General features: G+C 70.3%; 3 protein-coding genes across 5 annotated transcripts in view; 1 reads left to right on the forward strand and 2 right to left on the reverse strand.

The window, feature by feature from the left end:
* The window catches only part of GALNS (galactosamine (N-acetyl)-6-sulfatase), a 31706-nt gene extending 30591 nt beyond the window's left edge, over positions 1-1115 (reverse strand). Inside the window, exon 1 of the mRNA XM_062176289.1 lies at positions 987-1115. Coding sequence (XP_062032273.1) covers positions 987-1106 — 120 coding nt within the window. The 5' untranslated portion in view covers positions 1107-1115. The remainder of the gene's footprint in view (positions 1-986) is intronic.
* Positions 1116-1714: 599 nt separating this feature from the next.
* Positions 1715-3536, forward strand: TRAPPC2L (trafficking protein particle complex subunit 2L). 3 transcript variants are annotated; one of them, XM_062176648.1, is made up of 5 exons: positions 1715-1806; positions 2130-2302; positions 2585-2672; positions 2767-2846; positions 3264-3536. In XM_062176648.1, the coding sequence occupies exons 1-5, from the start codon at positions 1774-1776 to the stop codon at positions 3307-3309; spliced, it is 420 nt and encodes a 139-aa protein (XP_062032632.1). In that variant the 5' UTR covers positions 1715-1773; the 3' UTR covers positions 3310-3536. The 3 variants fall into 3 exon arrangements, with proteins under 3 accessions (XP_062032632.1, XP_062032633.1, XP_062032634.1); XM_062176649.1 differs by having other exon boundaries at positions 2585-2609; XM_062176650.1 differs by having other exon boundaries at positions 1719-1806; positions 2153-2302.
* A 2956-nt stretch (positions 3537-6492) lies between these two features.
* Positions 6493-9307, reverse strand: PABPN1L (PABPN1 like, cytoplasmic). Its single transcript, XM_062177550.1, has 7 exons — positions 9071-9307; positions 8773-8917; positions 8536-8603; positions 7510-7616; positions 7346-7433; positions 6675-6820; positions 6493-6532 (listed from the first exon to the last, which is right to left on the reverse strand). The coding sequence occupies exons 1-7, from the start codon at positions 9305-9307 to the stop codon at positions 6493-6495; spliced, it is 831 nt and encodes a 276-aa protein (XP_062033534.1).
* Positions 9308-14329: the final 5022 nt, after the last annotated feature.

Here is a 14329-nt window from a genome sequence, read left to right on the forward strand (position 1 = left end):
AGCTCTGGGCGCTCCGCTCCCAACTCCACGGGCGGGAGTCTGGGGGGGTCTTCCCACAGGTCAGTGTGATTGGCGTTTGGCCATGCCTGGTTCCACCCAGCGGTTTGGGGACGCCCCCTTTCCTGGAATTGTATCCACTCAGATGATGGGGCCACTGACAGCCAGCCCACTGCAGGCTCAGCCCCTCCCGCGGCAGGACCCAGAGCCAGGTGGAAACCATTACTGGGCAGGTGTCAGCCTTGTGGCCAGACTCGGCTCATCAGCTGCCCGCCGCGGGGCCGCCACGGGGCCGTCACGGGGCTGTCACGGGGCACGAGGACAGCTCAGAGCCAGCACGGCCCGGGCAGCAGGCAGCCTCTGGACCCCGCAGCCAGGCACCCTGCCCCCTCGGGAGGCCAGCAACGCCGGGTTTGCTGAGGTCACTCGGTTTTGCTTTCTGTGCTTTGGGTCAAACCCACGCTCACTGCGCAGCCCCCACAGAGCCCGAGCCCCCGGTCGGCGTCCTGGCTCTTCCTGTTCCTCCTCCCCCAGGCTCAGAGGCCCCAGGGCCCCCGAAACCACATCCGCTGTGGGCCAGGGCCCTCAGCACAGGGAGCCCAGGGGGGGACACGCAGGGCTCTCCTACTGACCGGAGTGTGTGCAGCGGCCGGCCTCGGGAGGGGCCCACACCTCGCACAGGGGCAGCGGCGGCCCTCGGCCCGGGACGGATCCCTCTCTGGCCTGTCCCTCACTTCCTTGTCCCGGGGAACCAGCACGACAGACCCCTCTGCCCGGCACCCCTGCCCAGCCCCACGGGCGGCCCGGTGTGGGGGACGGGAGACGGGCGCCGCGCGCGGCCCTCACGCTGCAGCCCCGCTCCGGGCCCCAGGCCGGCCGCCCGCGGGGGTCCCACGCCAGCGCGGACCCGGCCCGGAGCCGCCGCGCGCCGCGCGGAGGGCACGGAGGGAGCGGCGAGGCCTCTCCGCCTCCCGCCGGCGCCCACTTACGTCGTCCATGAGCAGCAGCAGGATGTTGGGGTGCTGCGGGGCGCCGGTGACCCCCAAGCCCACAGCGCCCAGCACCAGCACCAGCCGCCACCACCCCGGGCCCGCGGCAGCCGCCGCCATGGCAACCGCGCAGCCGCCGAGCTCGCCGGCGACACCGGCCCGGGGCGCCTCTTCCTGCGCGGCCGCGGCGCGGGGCGGGGCCGCCTGGAGGAGGGCGGAGCGCGTGCTTGGCGGGAGAGGCGGGGCCTGGGCTGACTGAGAGGTGGGCGGGGCGGGGCCGCCTGGAGGAGGGCGGAGCGCGTGCTTGGCGGGAGAGGCGGGGCCTGGGCTGACTGAGAGGTGGGCGGGGCGGGGCCGCCTGGAGGAGGGCGGAGCGCGTGCTTGGCGGGAGAGGCGGGGCCTGGGCTGACTGAGAGGTGGGCGGGGCGGGGCGGAGCGCGTGCTTGGCGGGAGAGGCGGGGCCTGGGCTGACAGAGGTGGGCGGGGCGGGGCCGCCTGGAGGAGGGCGGAGCGCGTGCTTGGCGGGAGAGGCGGGGCCTGGGTTGACAGAGAGGTGGGCGGGGCGGGGCCGCCTGGAGGAGGGCGGAGCGCGTGCTTGGCGGGAGAGGCGGGGCCTGGGCTGACAGAGAGGTGGGCGGGGCGGGGCCGCCTGGAGGAGGGCGGAGCGCGTGCTTGGCGGGAGAGGCGGGGCCTGGGTTGACGGGGAGGTGGGCGGGGCGGGGCGAGCCCGAGCGGACGGGGACCCGGCGCGGATCACGTGACACGGCCCCGGCGTCGGGCCTCCAAGATGGCGGTGTGTATCGCGGTGATCGCCAAGGAGGTGCGTACGCGGCCCGCCTGTCGTCCCTCCTGGCCCCGGGCGCTCCCTGGGAGATAGGCGCGAACAGGACCCCCGTCCACGGCTTGAGGCCAGCGCCGCCGCCTCGGACCGGGCCGCGCCCTGTGGGAGCCCTCGGCCGCCACAGCCGCGCCGAGGCCCGCGAGGTCCGGGCGTGGGGCCGTGTCCGTTAGGTCCGCGCGAGGAGAGGCCGCAGCGCCGACACGGCGGGCTCGGGGACCCGCGGCCGGGGCTGGCGGGGTCCGGCGGGCCGCCTTCCCCGGGGCCGGGTGCTCAGCGTCGCGGGCGCCGCCCCTCTCTTGCAGAACTACCCGCTTTACATCCGCAGCACGCCCACGGACAGCGAGCTCAAGTTCCACTACATGGTGCACACGTCGCTGGACGTGGTGGACGAGAAGATCTCCGCCATGGGCAAGGCGCTGGTGGACCAGAGGGAGCTCTACCTGGGCCTGCTCTACCCCACCGAGGACTACAAGGTGTATCCTTGCACCCCCCTGGCGCCCGTGCCCACCGGGGTCAGGCGGCGCGGGCCGCGGGGGGGGGGGTGACGGAGCCGGAGCAGCTGGGACATCGAGCGGGGACACCTGTGTCCCGCAGGCCGCGGCCTTTAAAGGTGACCAGCTGGTCCCGGCGCCGCCCCGGGAGCCCCTGAGCTAGGACCGCAGGGGCCGCCCCCTCCCGCGCTCCCACCCCGCCGGGCCCCTCCTGCGGTGCTGCCCGGGCAGCGCCCCGCGGCCGTTTTCCCTGACTGGCCCTGCAGGTACGGCTACGTGACCAACTCCAAGGTGAGGTTCGTCATGGTGGTCGACTCCTCCAACACAGCCCTGCGCGACAACGAGATTCGCAGTGTGAGCGGGGGCCCGGGGCCCGGGGCTCGGGGCGGGCGGTCACGCGGGCAGCGGGCGGGCGCGGGCGCTGAAGCGGCCTCGGGTCCTGTCCCAGATGTTCCGGAAGCTGCATAACTCCTACACGGACGTGATGTGCAACCCCTTCTACAACCCCGGAGACCGCATCCAGTCGAGGTGGGCGCCGCTCCTCGCCCTCTGCCCCCTGGCTCTGATGAGGAACCCCGCTGGGGGGGCGGGGAACACGTGCGAGCCTTCCCTCCCCTGAAACCCCAGGGCTTCGCAGGCCCCGCCCAGGCCCCCGCCCGAGGCTGGGGGCGGACCCGTGCGGACCCGCGTGCTGGATGGGAGCAGCGGCCTCCGACTTCGCCTCCGACTTCGGCGCTGCAGACCCCGCCCGGGGCCTCCCACGGGTGCCCAGGACGCGCCCTCCTGGCCCTGTGGCTACCTCGGAGCTGGGCGGTGCCCGCGGACACGGGAGACCCCGCCGCGGGCCCTGGGTGGCCACTGGGCACTTCGGGGTGCCCGCGGCGGCAGGGCCGGGGGCCAGGGGCTCCGGCGGCCTCTGAGCCGGCGCGCTTCTTCTCGCCGCAGGGCCTTTGACAACATGGTGACCTCCATGATGGTGCAGGTGTGCTGAGCCCGGAGCCCGCGGCCGCGCTGCAGCGAAGAGCAGCTGTGTGCGGGCCGTGTGCGCGCTCCCGCCTCTCCCTGGGCGCTCGGACTGTGTGCGCACCCCACCCCGCCTCTCCCTGACCCCTCCCTGACGCGCGTGCCGCGTGCGCGCCCCCAGCCTCGACCTGAGTGTGACGCCCCGGCCCGCGGGCGCGGCCGTGGACCCACTCCCACTAAAGTCTCGTGAGAAGACTCTGGCTTTTCTCGCGCGTCCCCCCCCCCCCCAGCGCAGCGCCGGGCCTGCTGGGAGAGTGCCGGGGAGGGGTGGTGACCTCCGCAGGGCTGCGTGGACCAGGCCTCTGCTCCTCCGTGGCTGGTGGCCTCCGGGTGGCTGGATACTGGAGTGGCCTTGGCGGGGGGGGGGGGGGGGGGGTCAACCTGAGCCCAGCGCTGGCGGGGAGCAGCCTGCTCACTCCCCTCACCGGGCAAGGCCCACCCCGTCCTGGACTTCCATCACCAGGGCCTGGCCCAGCATCTTGGCCCAGCCTACCCTCAGAAGGACCCCGTGAGGTCTGGAGCGGCCTGTGCACCCTGTCTGGTCAGCTGCCGCCACTGTCCACACCCTGGCCCTGGCATGGTGCCCCGGCTCCAGCGGGGCCAAGCGACTGACTCACCTGGGCCACGGCCACCCTTGCAGGCCACAGACCAGCCAGGGGCCTGGAGTTCAGCGAGGGAATGGTGCTCCAGCCCCACCCACAGCGCTGCCTACACAGCCCCTCCTGTCTGCCTTGCACAGCACTGCTAGTCCTGGGGACAGCGGGCTGTGGGAAGCCAGGGCACACCTGGCACACAGGGCAGGCCGCCGGGATGGGACGGCGGGCTGTGGGAAGCCAGGACACATCTTGGCACACGGGGCAGGGCACCGGGACAGGGGATGGTGGGCTGTGGGAAGCCAGGGCACACCTAGCACACGGGGCAGGGGCTGGGACAGGGACGGCGGGCTACAGGAAGCCAGGCCCACCTCCTGGCACACGGGGCAGGGGCTGGGACAGGGGACGGCGGGCTGCCGGAAGCCAGGGCCCACCTCCTGGCACACGGGGCAGGCCGCCGGGACTAGACGGCAGGCTGTGGGAAGCCAGGACACACCTCCTGGCACACGGGGCAGGCTGCTGGGACTGGACTGCGGGCTGTGGGAAGCCAGGACACACCTGACACACGGGGCAGGGGCTGGGACAGGGACAGCGGGCTACAGGAAGCCAGGCCCACCTCCTGACACACGGGGCAGGGGACGGGACAGAGGATGGCGGGCTGTGGGAAGCCAGGGCCCACCTCCTGGCACACGGGGCAGGGGCTGGGACAGGGGACGGCGGGCTGCCAGAAGCCAGGGCACACCTCCTGGCACACGGGGCAGGGGCTGGGACAGGGGACGGCGGGCTGCCGGAAGCCAGGGCACACCTGGCACACGGGGCAGGCTGTCGGGACAGGGACGGCGGGCTGTGAGAAGCCAGGCCCACCTCCTGGCACACGGGGCAGGGGCTGGGACAGGGGACGGCGGGCTGTGGGAAGCCAGGGCCCACCTCCTGGCACACGGGGCAGGGGCTGGGACAGGGACAGCGGGCTGCCGGAAGCCAGGGCCCACCTCCTGGCACACGGGGCAGGGGCTGGGACAGGGGACGGCAGGCTGCCGGAAGCCAGGGCACACCTCCTGGCACACGGGGCAGGGGCTGGGACAGGGGACGGCGGGCTGTGGGAAGCCAGGGCACACCTCCTGGCACACGGGGCAGGGGCTGGGACAGGGGACGGCGGGCTGTGGGAAGCCAGGGCCCACCTCCTGGCACACGGGGCAGGGGCTGGGACAGGGGACGGCAGGCTGCCGGAAGCCAGGGCACACCTCCTGGCACACGGGGCAGGGGCTGGGACAGGGGACGGCGGGCTGTGGGAAGCCAGGGCACACCTGGCACACGGGGCAGGGGCTGGGACAGGGGACGGCGGGCTGTGGGAAGCCAGGGCACACCTGGCACACGGGGCAGGCTGTCGGGACAGGGGACGGTGGGCTGTGGGAAGCCAGGGCACACCTGGCACACGGGGCAGGGGCTGGGACAGGGGACAGCGGGCTGTGGGAAGCCAGGGCACACCTGGCACACGGGGCAGGGTGCTGGCGTACAGAAGCAACGCTGTTGGCACAGACCCTGTACTGGGGCTCCGCGGCCTGTGCTGTGCTTGTCCCCGTTTCTTCTTCCTGCTGGAACCCAGGTAAGGGGGCTGGAGCTCCCGGCACGTGGCTTGCCTGGTGGGGACAGCAGCTGGCCTGTAGGAACCACACGAGGGAGTGTTCCTGTGCGTGGCCCAGCGGCATCGCGCCTGGAACTGGAGAGGACGGGCGTTTGAAAAAATCTGCCAACCTCGATCGGACAGAACGGGCACGCGGCAGGGTCACGGTGTCTCCCTTGGCTACAGACTCCCTGCTGCTCCCTCCACCCCAGGGCCGGGTCCTCACCCGCAGGACACCCCTCGGGGCCTCCCTCAGTCCTGGGGTGAGGAGCTCGGGCCCCTTGTTAATGGACAGCCAGGGCACCTTGGCTCTGGGCACAGCCGCCCAGTTCCCCGCCCCCTCCTCTGGGCGCTCCTGCCCAGCCTCCAGCCCACGGGGGAGGAGGGCGGCCCTGTCCGCTGTTAGCAGGGGGCACCTCTGCTTCCTGGGCTGGCAGGGCTACGCCCACGGCAGGTGGCGGCCGCGGCCGTAGTCCTTATGTGCTGTCCACGCTCTGTCAGTTGGGCAGGGGGTGGGGTTCAGCCCCCCTGTCTAGGACCCATGGCCACACCTGTCTGCAGTGGGCCCATGTCGCGTGGTAAGTGGGGAAACCTGCTGTTGCGCTTTTAAAAAATACTCAAATTTAATAAGTTATGCGTTACCATTAAGACATACACATTTCCATTTTTCTGTAAAACGTGTCAGCTGAAGAGCCCACTGATCCAGCAGTCCGGCACCTCCCTCCCGAGGGCCATCAGAGCCCCGAGCCAGGCCCGTGGCCTATGGTCGTAGCTGCCGTGGCTGCCAAGGGGTCATCCTCCCACGTGAGCGCCAGGGGGCAGCAGTGGCTCGCCGGACGCATCTCCCCCGCCCCTCACCTCCCTCCCTGCCCGCCACTCAGCACCCGGAGCTGCCATCAGGCGGTCTGAGAACAGCCCCACTCAAAGTCCGGCTCCTTCAGTACGGCACGAACCACGATGCCGCTCTCCCCCGGCCCCTGCACGGAGAAGGCACGGGTGAGCGGGGCAGGGAGAAGCACCCACACCAGGGCTGTGGCCGCTAGTCCCCAGGGATGTCTTGACCACAGCAGGCAGGAGGAGGCGCCCCGCCTCCCCAGTGCCCTGCAGGCCCCCACTCACCGGCTCTGCCCGCGGGGTCTGAAGCGGGGGGGCCTGCCCTGGAGGCTGCCGCGGGGGAAGGGCGCAGCCCTGGAGCCGGGGTGCAGCCGCAGGCCCCCGCGGTCTGTGGAGCTGATCCCAGGGAAGTTGGTCCTTTTGGGCAGCACCTGGAGGACCAAAGGCTCAGCTGGCCCCGAGACCCTGTTCGTGAGTCTGCCTCGCCAGGGCTGCCCAAATCCTGCCCCACGGCCGAGTCCAGGGCAAAAGCTGCCGCCAGGAGGGCTCCCAGGATTTCCCTGCCTGGGCTCACAAGCAGGGTGAGCAGCCTCCAGCCCACAGCCCCTCTGCCTGGAATTTGCAATCCAGAGTCCGTCTTCTAAGCTGGTTGCCACCCCGAGGCTGCCCAGGGCACGGGAGTCCTCACCTCCAGCCGCATCCAGAGGCAGGTGTCACCCACTGAGCCCGGTCCCCTGGAGAGGGGGTCCAGACCAAACCCAGCTCCAAGGACTGAGGGGCCCGCCCCGCCGTGGCTCCCAGGATGTGATGGACAGGACTCAGGCTGGGCGGCCAAGTGCCCAGCCTCCCTGTGCCTGCATTTCCTCCACTCCCAGGGACTCCTGGGCCAGTGGACAGCGAAGTGCCCTGCGCTGCCAAGGACGGCCCCGAGGGACACAGTGGCTCCCGGGACGCACCTTGATGACCCGGCCTCGGAAGATGCTTTCGTCCAGCTCCACGGCAGCCTGGGCCGAGCTCTTGGTGGCAAACTCTATGTAGGCATAGCTGGGGGTGGGGGCCGCAGGGTGAGGGCCCGGCCTCCGCCTGCACCGCCTGCCCCTGCGCCCAGCCCTGCACTGACCCTTTGGGGTGTCCGGAGAACTTGTCACACAGGATGGTCACACGGTGGATCTCCCCACAGTGGTTGAAGTAGGCCTCCAGCTCCTCGGCCGTGCCCCCGTAGTCTACCTGGACACAGGCAGGGGCACCTGCCGGGTGTGGGGGCTCTGCAGACAGGCCTCCCCTTCCCTGGGTGTTCTCAGGAAGGGTGCACAGGCCCCCAAGCGCGGTCCTCCAGATGGGAGGACGGAGTGGGGGCCCCCGGGAGTGCTTCCTGTGCAGACCCCAGGGCTGGGATCTGGCCTCTGCAGCGTGCGGTTTTGCCTTTCTTTCAATATTCCTTTACTTATTTGAAAAGCCAAGTGACAAGGAGAAGGAGCTGGTGGACCTTCCATCTGGTTTGCTCCCCATAGGCTGCAACAGCTGGGGCTGGGCCAGGCTGAAGCCAGGAGCCCCGTCAGGGTCTCCCACGTGGGTGCAGGGGCCTAAGGACTTGGACCATCACCTGCTGCCTTCCTAGGCACACGAGCAGGGAGCTGCATCAGAAGTGGAGCAGGGGCCGGCACTGTGGCATAGCAGGTTACGCCGCTGCCTGCGGTGCTGGCATCCATGTAGGCACCAGTTCCAGTCCCAGCTGCTCCACTTCTGATGCAGCTCCCTGCTCATGTGCCTAGGAAAGCAGAAGATGCCCACGTGCTTGGGCCCCAGCACCCAGGTGGGAGACTCGGAAGAAACTCCTGGCCCCTGGCTTTGGTCCAGCCCAGGCCCAGCCATCTGGGGAGTAAACCAGCGGATGGAAGACCTCTCTCCCTCTCTGTGACCCCACCTTGCAAGTGGAGCAGCTGGGACTCACACCAACACCTCACTGTGGGTGAGGGTGATTGACACAAGCAGTGCCACACTGCAGGCCCTGCCTAGCCCCTGGGCGCACCTGCCTTTAGGTGCTCACCGCCCACCATACGTCAGCCCCACCCACAGGCAAGGACCCCGGTGGCTGCCCTAGGGGTTGGGAGGCGCAGGGGACCCCACCTCACTGCCCACCACTCACGTTGCCTACATAGATGGATCTGTGGTCAGCCTCCACCTTCTCTTTGGGGGCTCCGGGGAAGGGGCAGCCTGGGGAGAGAGTGGCCTCAGACCCACAGCGCCTCCCAGCTGTGGCTGCTCCTCCGTCCCTGTGTATATGGGGAGGGCACCCCTGGGGGCCACCAGGTGCGCAGAGGAGGAGGGGCCCAAGCTCACAGGGGCTGGGGGCGGTCGTGTCCCCCGGGCTCTGTGCTCCTACCTGAGGTCTTGGTGCCCGGTGGCTGGCAGGCCAGCACGGCCCTGACGCCCTCCTCCTGCCCGGCCTCGCCCCGTGCTCTGGGCAGCTCTGGGGTGTCCTCCGCCCGCTCCATGGCCCACAGCTTCAGCTTGATGGCCTCCAGCTCCTGCTGACACCCGGCCCGGTCAGCCCGTCCCCACACTGCGGCTTGCCCAAGGGCCTCCGCACGCCTCTGCCGCCCCGGGGCCCCGCCTCCTGGAGGAAGCGGGCAGCCCTCAGCTCTCGCTCGTGTCCCCGCGGTGTGCCGTGCAGCTGTTACCTGGTCAGGCACCGGGCACTCGGCCAGGTGCTCCGGCTCCAACAGAGACAGCAGGAAGCCAGCGTCGTCCTCCACGTCCCCTTCCTTCCCCTCCCGCTGCCCCCCACCTGGCCCCGCTGGGGTCTTCTCAGTCCTGCCCCAGGCCCCCCAGCCCTGAGCCTCGGGGTCCGAGGAGACCATCTGGAGCCAGGCCTCGGTGGGCGGGGGGAAGAGCGCGCGGCTCAGGAAAGGCCACATGGGAGCACCGAGGGCGTGAGCAGGTGCAGCCCGGCTCGCTCTCCACGGCTGCACCTGCCCGGCCCTGCTGGGTTTTAAGCTCTTCCGCCCAGGCCAGCTGCTCCCACTAGAGACCCAGAAAGGCCTGAGGCTGAGGGCCGAGCCTCACGAGCGCCCCCTTCCTCCCCTGGAGGGCCTGCAGGGCACTCGCGTGCGGGAAGGGGCTGGGGGCTGGGCTCGCCTCCCTCCAGGTGTGCAGAGCAGGAGGCACGGCTCCCGGTCCCCGGACTCGGAGCAGGCTCCCAGGGTCTGTGCGGCCAGGTCAGGCCGGGGGCCGCTGCCAAGGGAATGGCTTCAGCAGAGGCTGGGCTGGGCTGGGCTGGGTCCAGGCCCCATGGCTCCCCTGGTTTGGGCCACGGTATGGTGACAGCTGCTGAGACGTGCCGGGCACTTTCGCACGGACGCTAGGGCCCACGGGCCATTGGCAGAAGTCCCCTGCCCTTGGCCACTGCTGGCCTGCCCCTCGCTGCACCTTGGAGGGCCACCTTGCCCCGGCCCGCCCCCGCGAGTCTGGCTGGACGCTGGGCCTGCCCTGCGTGGCCCCTGGGAATTTGGTGCTGGAGAGGGGAGGGAGAGCCCAGCTGTGAACCCTGCAGCAGGGGCCGAGGCCGTGGCCCCAGGTGACCCTGGGCCGCTGTCCCCCCCGTCCCCCCCATCCCTCCTGGCTTGCTCACTGCACTGGGCCGTGTTCTCGCTTCCAAAGAGTCAGACCATTGGGACCCACTTGGCCCAGGAGCAGGGGACTGTTCCAGGCACTCACACTCCCAGGAGGAACAATCCACGGAACTGGCTCCTGTCCAGGGCTGCCGCCTCCAGGAGGCCTCCCTGGGCTGCTCCCCTCCTGCGAGCGGCCGCTGTGCCTGGCCTCTCCCTCTGTCGCTCTTGTCAGTCACTCTTCTCGGGCCTCCCTGCCAGTATCCTGGCCTGCACAGGGGGCAGGGTGGTCAGTGGCCCAGGCCTGGCTGGACGAGGAGGGGCCCAGCGGCTGCTGTTCTCCTGTTAGGGCGGGCCAGGTGCCCGCCCCGTGTGCCTGGACCCTGGGTTCAGCTTCCATGTGGAGGGCAGGACACAGCGGCAGGCCGCGTCCAGGCCAAGGCTGGCTGGACCTGGGCCCAGCCCCTGGCCGGCTCCCCTCTGAGCTCAGCATCTACAGTGGAAAAACCGAGTCATCGCTGCCCTGTGTGGAGACGGCTGACACCGGGCTGGCTGTTCCAAGCTGCCATGCAGGACACACCGTGTCCCTGGCCTGAGCCCCCTCCTCCAGGCAGCCCCAGCCTCACCTGGCCCCAAATGACGGGAGCAGCCCTGAGGCAGGATACCAGGCTGCAGCGCGCTCCTCGTGGGACAGGGACCCCCCATGCCAAGCCCACTCAGTATGGAGTCCCCCCAGGGCCGTGTCCCCCAGGGCCTCGTGTCCCCTAAGGCCCCGTGTCCCCCAGTGCTGTGTCCCCCAGGGCCCGTGTCCTCCAGGGCCCGTGTCCCTCAGGGTTCGTGTCCTCCAGGGCCCCATGTCCCCTAAGGCCCCGTGTCCCCCAGTGCTGTGTCCCCCAGGGCCCGTGTCCTCCAGGGCCCGTGTCCCTCAGGGTTCGTGTCCTCCAGGGCCCCATGTCCCCCAAGGCCCCGTGTTCCCCAGTGCTATGTCCCCCAGGGCCCCATGTCCCCTAAGGCCCCGTGTCCCCCAGTGCTGTGTCCCCCAGGGCCGTATCCCCCAGGGCCCCGTGTCCCTCAGGGTTCGTGTCCTCCAGGGCCCCATGTCCCCTAAGGCCCCGTGTCCCCCAGTGCTGTGTCCCCCAGGGCCCGTGTCCTCCAGGGCCCGTGTCCCTCAGGGTTCGTGTCCTCCAGGACCCCATGTCCCCCAAGGCCCCGTGTTCCCCAGTGCTGTGTCCCCCAGGGCCCCATGTCCTCCAAGGCCCCGTGTCCCCCAGTCCTGTGTCCCCCAGTGCCGTGTCCCCCAGTGCCTGTGTCCCCCAGTGCTGTGTCCCCCAGGGCCCATGTTCCCCAGTGAGTGGCCCTGAGCCAGTGCATGTTCAGGCAGGGGATCAGGCCCAGAGCCATCAGGGTCCCCGCTGAGATCCAGGGTTGTCCAGGCCTCCCCAGGGGCACCACGGTTGAATGCTGACCGCAGCTGCCCAGGGGGGCATAGCTGTGGGCACGGAGCCTGGGCTCCTGCCGTGCCCCGGTGCCCAGCTGCTGCTTCCCCAGGACGCACCCCCACGGCCTCCTGCCTGGTGCCGAGCACCCGACAGGTGTCGTGAGCGACGTGTGACTCGGACCCAAGGACAGGCTTTCTCTCGAGGTGAGGGGCCTGGTCACCTCTGTCCCAGCTCCACGGTCAAACTCCAGACACGGTGGGCGGGGCCGGCAGTGGCTACACGGCCAGGGATGCGGCTCTCGGGAGGCAGAGCCCGGCCTCTGGGTTTGGCTCCTTTGTGGATTTCTGGAAAGAGGACGGGGCCAGTAAATCCGTTCCCCAGCCCCCGGGCAGTGAGCACCTGTGCCAAGGCCAGCAGAACCGGAGGCATCCATGAGGCAGGTGCCTGCCAACATGATCGTAACCCTGGGGCCTTGTCCCAGGCCACATCAAGTTACGCCACCACGGTGGAGCCTGCTAGGCGGCACAGGTGGGAGGGAGGCCCCGGGGGTGGGGATAGGCACCAGGGCCCGCGAACACTGGGTCCCCCGGCAGTGGGACTCAGCTGGGACCCCCAGAGAGCTGGGGGAGGCCGCACTGCCCCAGGCACTGATCTCTGGGACCTGGTGGGGGGCAGCCCCATCCGTGTCGGGGTCCCGCCAAGGAATGCACCCACCCTAAGCAGCGGCCCCACTGCAGAGCCCTGAACAGGTGTGCAGCCGCCCGGCCCTGGCCCCCGGTCTCACCAGGCAGGGGCTAGGCCATTGACCCCGTTCACCCTCCAGGCCGGCAGCAGGACCGTGTGTCCCTGCTGGTGTTTGGAGCAGGCCTGGGCCCACACAGGAAGCCACCTTCAGGGCAAGTGACAACAAAGGCCATGGGAGGGCTCAGTCGTGGGCCAGACCAGAGGAGGGGGAGGGACGCATGGGTGCCGTGCACTGGGTCCCGGGTGAAGGCAGCTGGGAGAGAGTGCTGGGGGTCAGGTGCGTGGAGGGTGGATGGGTCAGGAGGAGGGTACCTGACAGCTTAGGCCAGCAGCAGGGGCACCGGGCAGGGCTCAGGTGCAGACGGAGGATCTATTTGGTGAGCTGAATCGAGAGCCCTTCCTGACCCCTGTCCACTCCGCTTGTCCCTCCCGGGCCTCTGCACACGTCCTGGGAGCCCTCCGTCCTCCACCCCTGCCCTGGCCCCCAGGCCTCTGCACACATCCTGGGACTGGCCCCTCCATCCTCCACCCCTGCCCCGGCCCCCAGGCCTCTGCACACATCCTGGGAGCCCTCCGTCCTCCACCCCTGCCCTGGCCCCCAGGCCTCTGCACACATCCTGGGACTGGCCCCTCCATCCTCCACCCCTGCCCCGGCCCCCAGGCCTCTGCACACATCCTGGGAGCTGGCCCCTCCGTCCTCCACCCCTGCCCTGGCCCCCGCACGTGTCCTGGGAGCTGGCCCCTCCGTCCTCCACCCCTGCCCCAGCCCCCAGGCCTCTGTACCTCTCTGAAGACGTCAGCATGTCTCTGCCCCGGCCTATGTCCACGTGTGGAAGGGGAGCCCTGGTGTCCGCTGAGGTCGGGCCACAGGACGCCTGCCACTACGGGGACCACACACCCCTGAGGATGAGGCCAGCCTGGCCCTGGGCGGGAGGGGACAGCAGAGGAGAGCTGGGCCAAGCTCACGCCCCAGGGGCCCTGTCCAGAAGGCAGGCAGGGGCCGGAGCTGCTGGCTGCCCCCCAGGCCAGCCGCAGAGCAGCGCAGCCTCCGGTCTGGTTTTGGCTTGGTTGGGGGGCAGGGTGAAGGCAGCCCTCTCCCAGCCATGGGTGTGAGGCAGCCCCTCTCCCGCTCTGGGACCGTGAGAAAAGCTGTGGCAGGGACAGACCGCAGGCGAACAGGACCTGTCCCACCGGCATGGACCCCATGCAGGTCTGCTGGGCGTGGGGCCAGAGAGGGATCCACGGCGAGGCTGGCTCCCAGAGCACAGGGGCCCAGCGGCTTCCTCGGAGCCCCCTGCTCCCTCCAGGCCGGCTCCCACTGCAAGCCGCCCCCCCACCCATCCACCTGTGCCGGCTCCAGGCCGTGCTGCCGCTGGCCGCGCATCAAGCCAGGCCTCTGCAGTACTGAGGGGGTGACCTCCCAGTGGGGGTCACTGCCGGCCAAGGCAGCCTGCAGGGCTGCTGCTCCCTACCCCCTGCTGTGGCCCGGTCCCTGGAGGCTGGTCTGGCTGGACTCAGCCGGCGGGAGGACACGCTGCTGTCCCAAAGGGGCACGGGCACAGAGTCTGAGTGAGCCAGGCGGCACAGGCCGGCTAGCTAGCGCCCACAGAGCAGGGCTCCTCCCCCAGGCCGGGGCGCCCACCAGCACCACCTCGGAGGCCTGGTGTTCTCTGGAGCCTGTTGCCTGACTGCCCGGCCCACCCTAGGGCCCGGGGAGCGGATGGGCAGAGGCGGGAACAGATGAGGACGGCACCCTCTGAGGGAGCAGGTGCAGGCCGGGGCCCACCCTGTGTGTTAGAAGGCTCAGCACGTGAGCCATGAGTGGCAGCTCCCACGACCGCATGGGGCGGGACCTGCAAAGCTGGAGAACGGAGAAGACAAACCCGGCCACGGGACCACGGCGGGAGCTCCTGGGAACCTCGTACGCTCCCTGGCTTCTCTTAATGCTTTTATTTGGCAAACACCTCCTCTTCTTCCTCATCTTCATCATCAGCACGAGCATTTGGACCTCTGTGGAAACTATGTACATTCACATTGCCCCGCAGCCGGGCCGGAACCTCGCGCGTGCCAGGCCTGGCTCTTCACCTTTGATTGCCCCTCGGAGTTGCCGCGGGCGCGGGTGGGTGGGTGAGGGCTGGGCTGGGGG

This window comes from Lepus europaeus, chromosome 19 (assembly GCF_033115175.1).
Source record: "Lepus europaeus isolate LE1 chromosome 19, mLepTim1.pri, whole genome shotgun sequence".
Classification (NCBI taxonomy): Eukaryota; Metazoa; Chordata; class Mammalia; order Lagomorpha; family Leporidae; genus Lepus; species Lepus europaeus.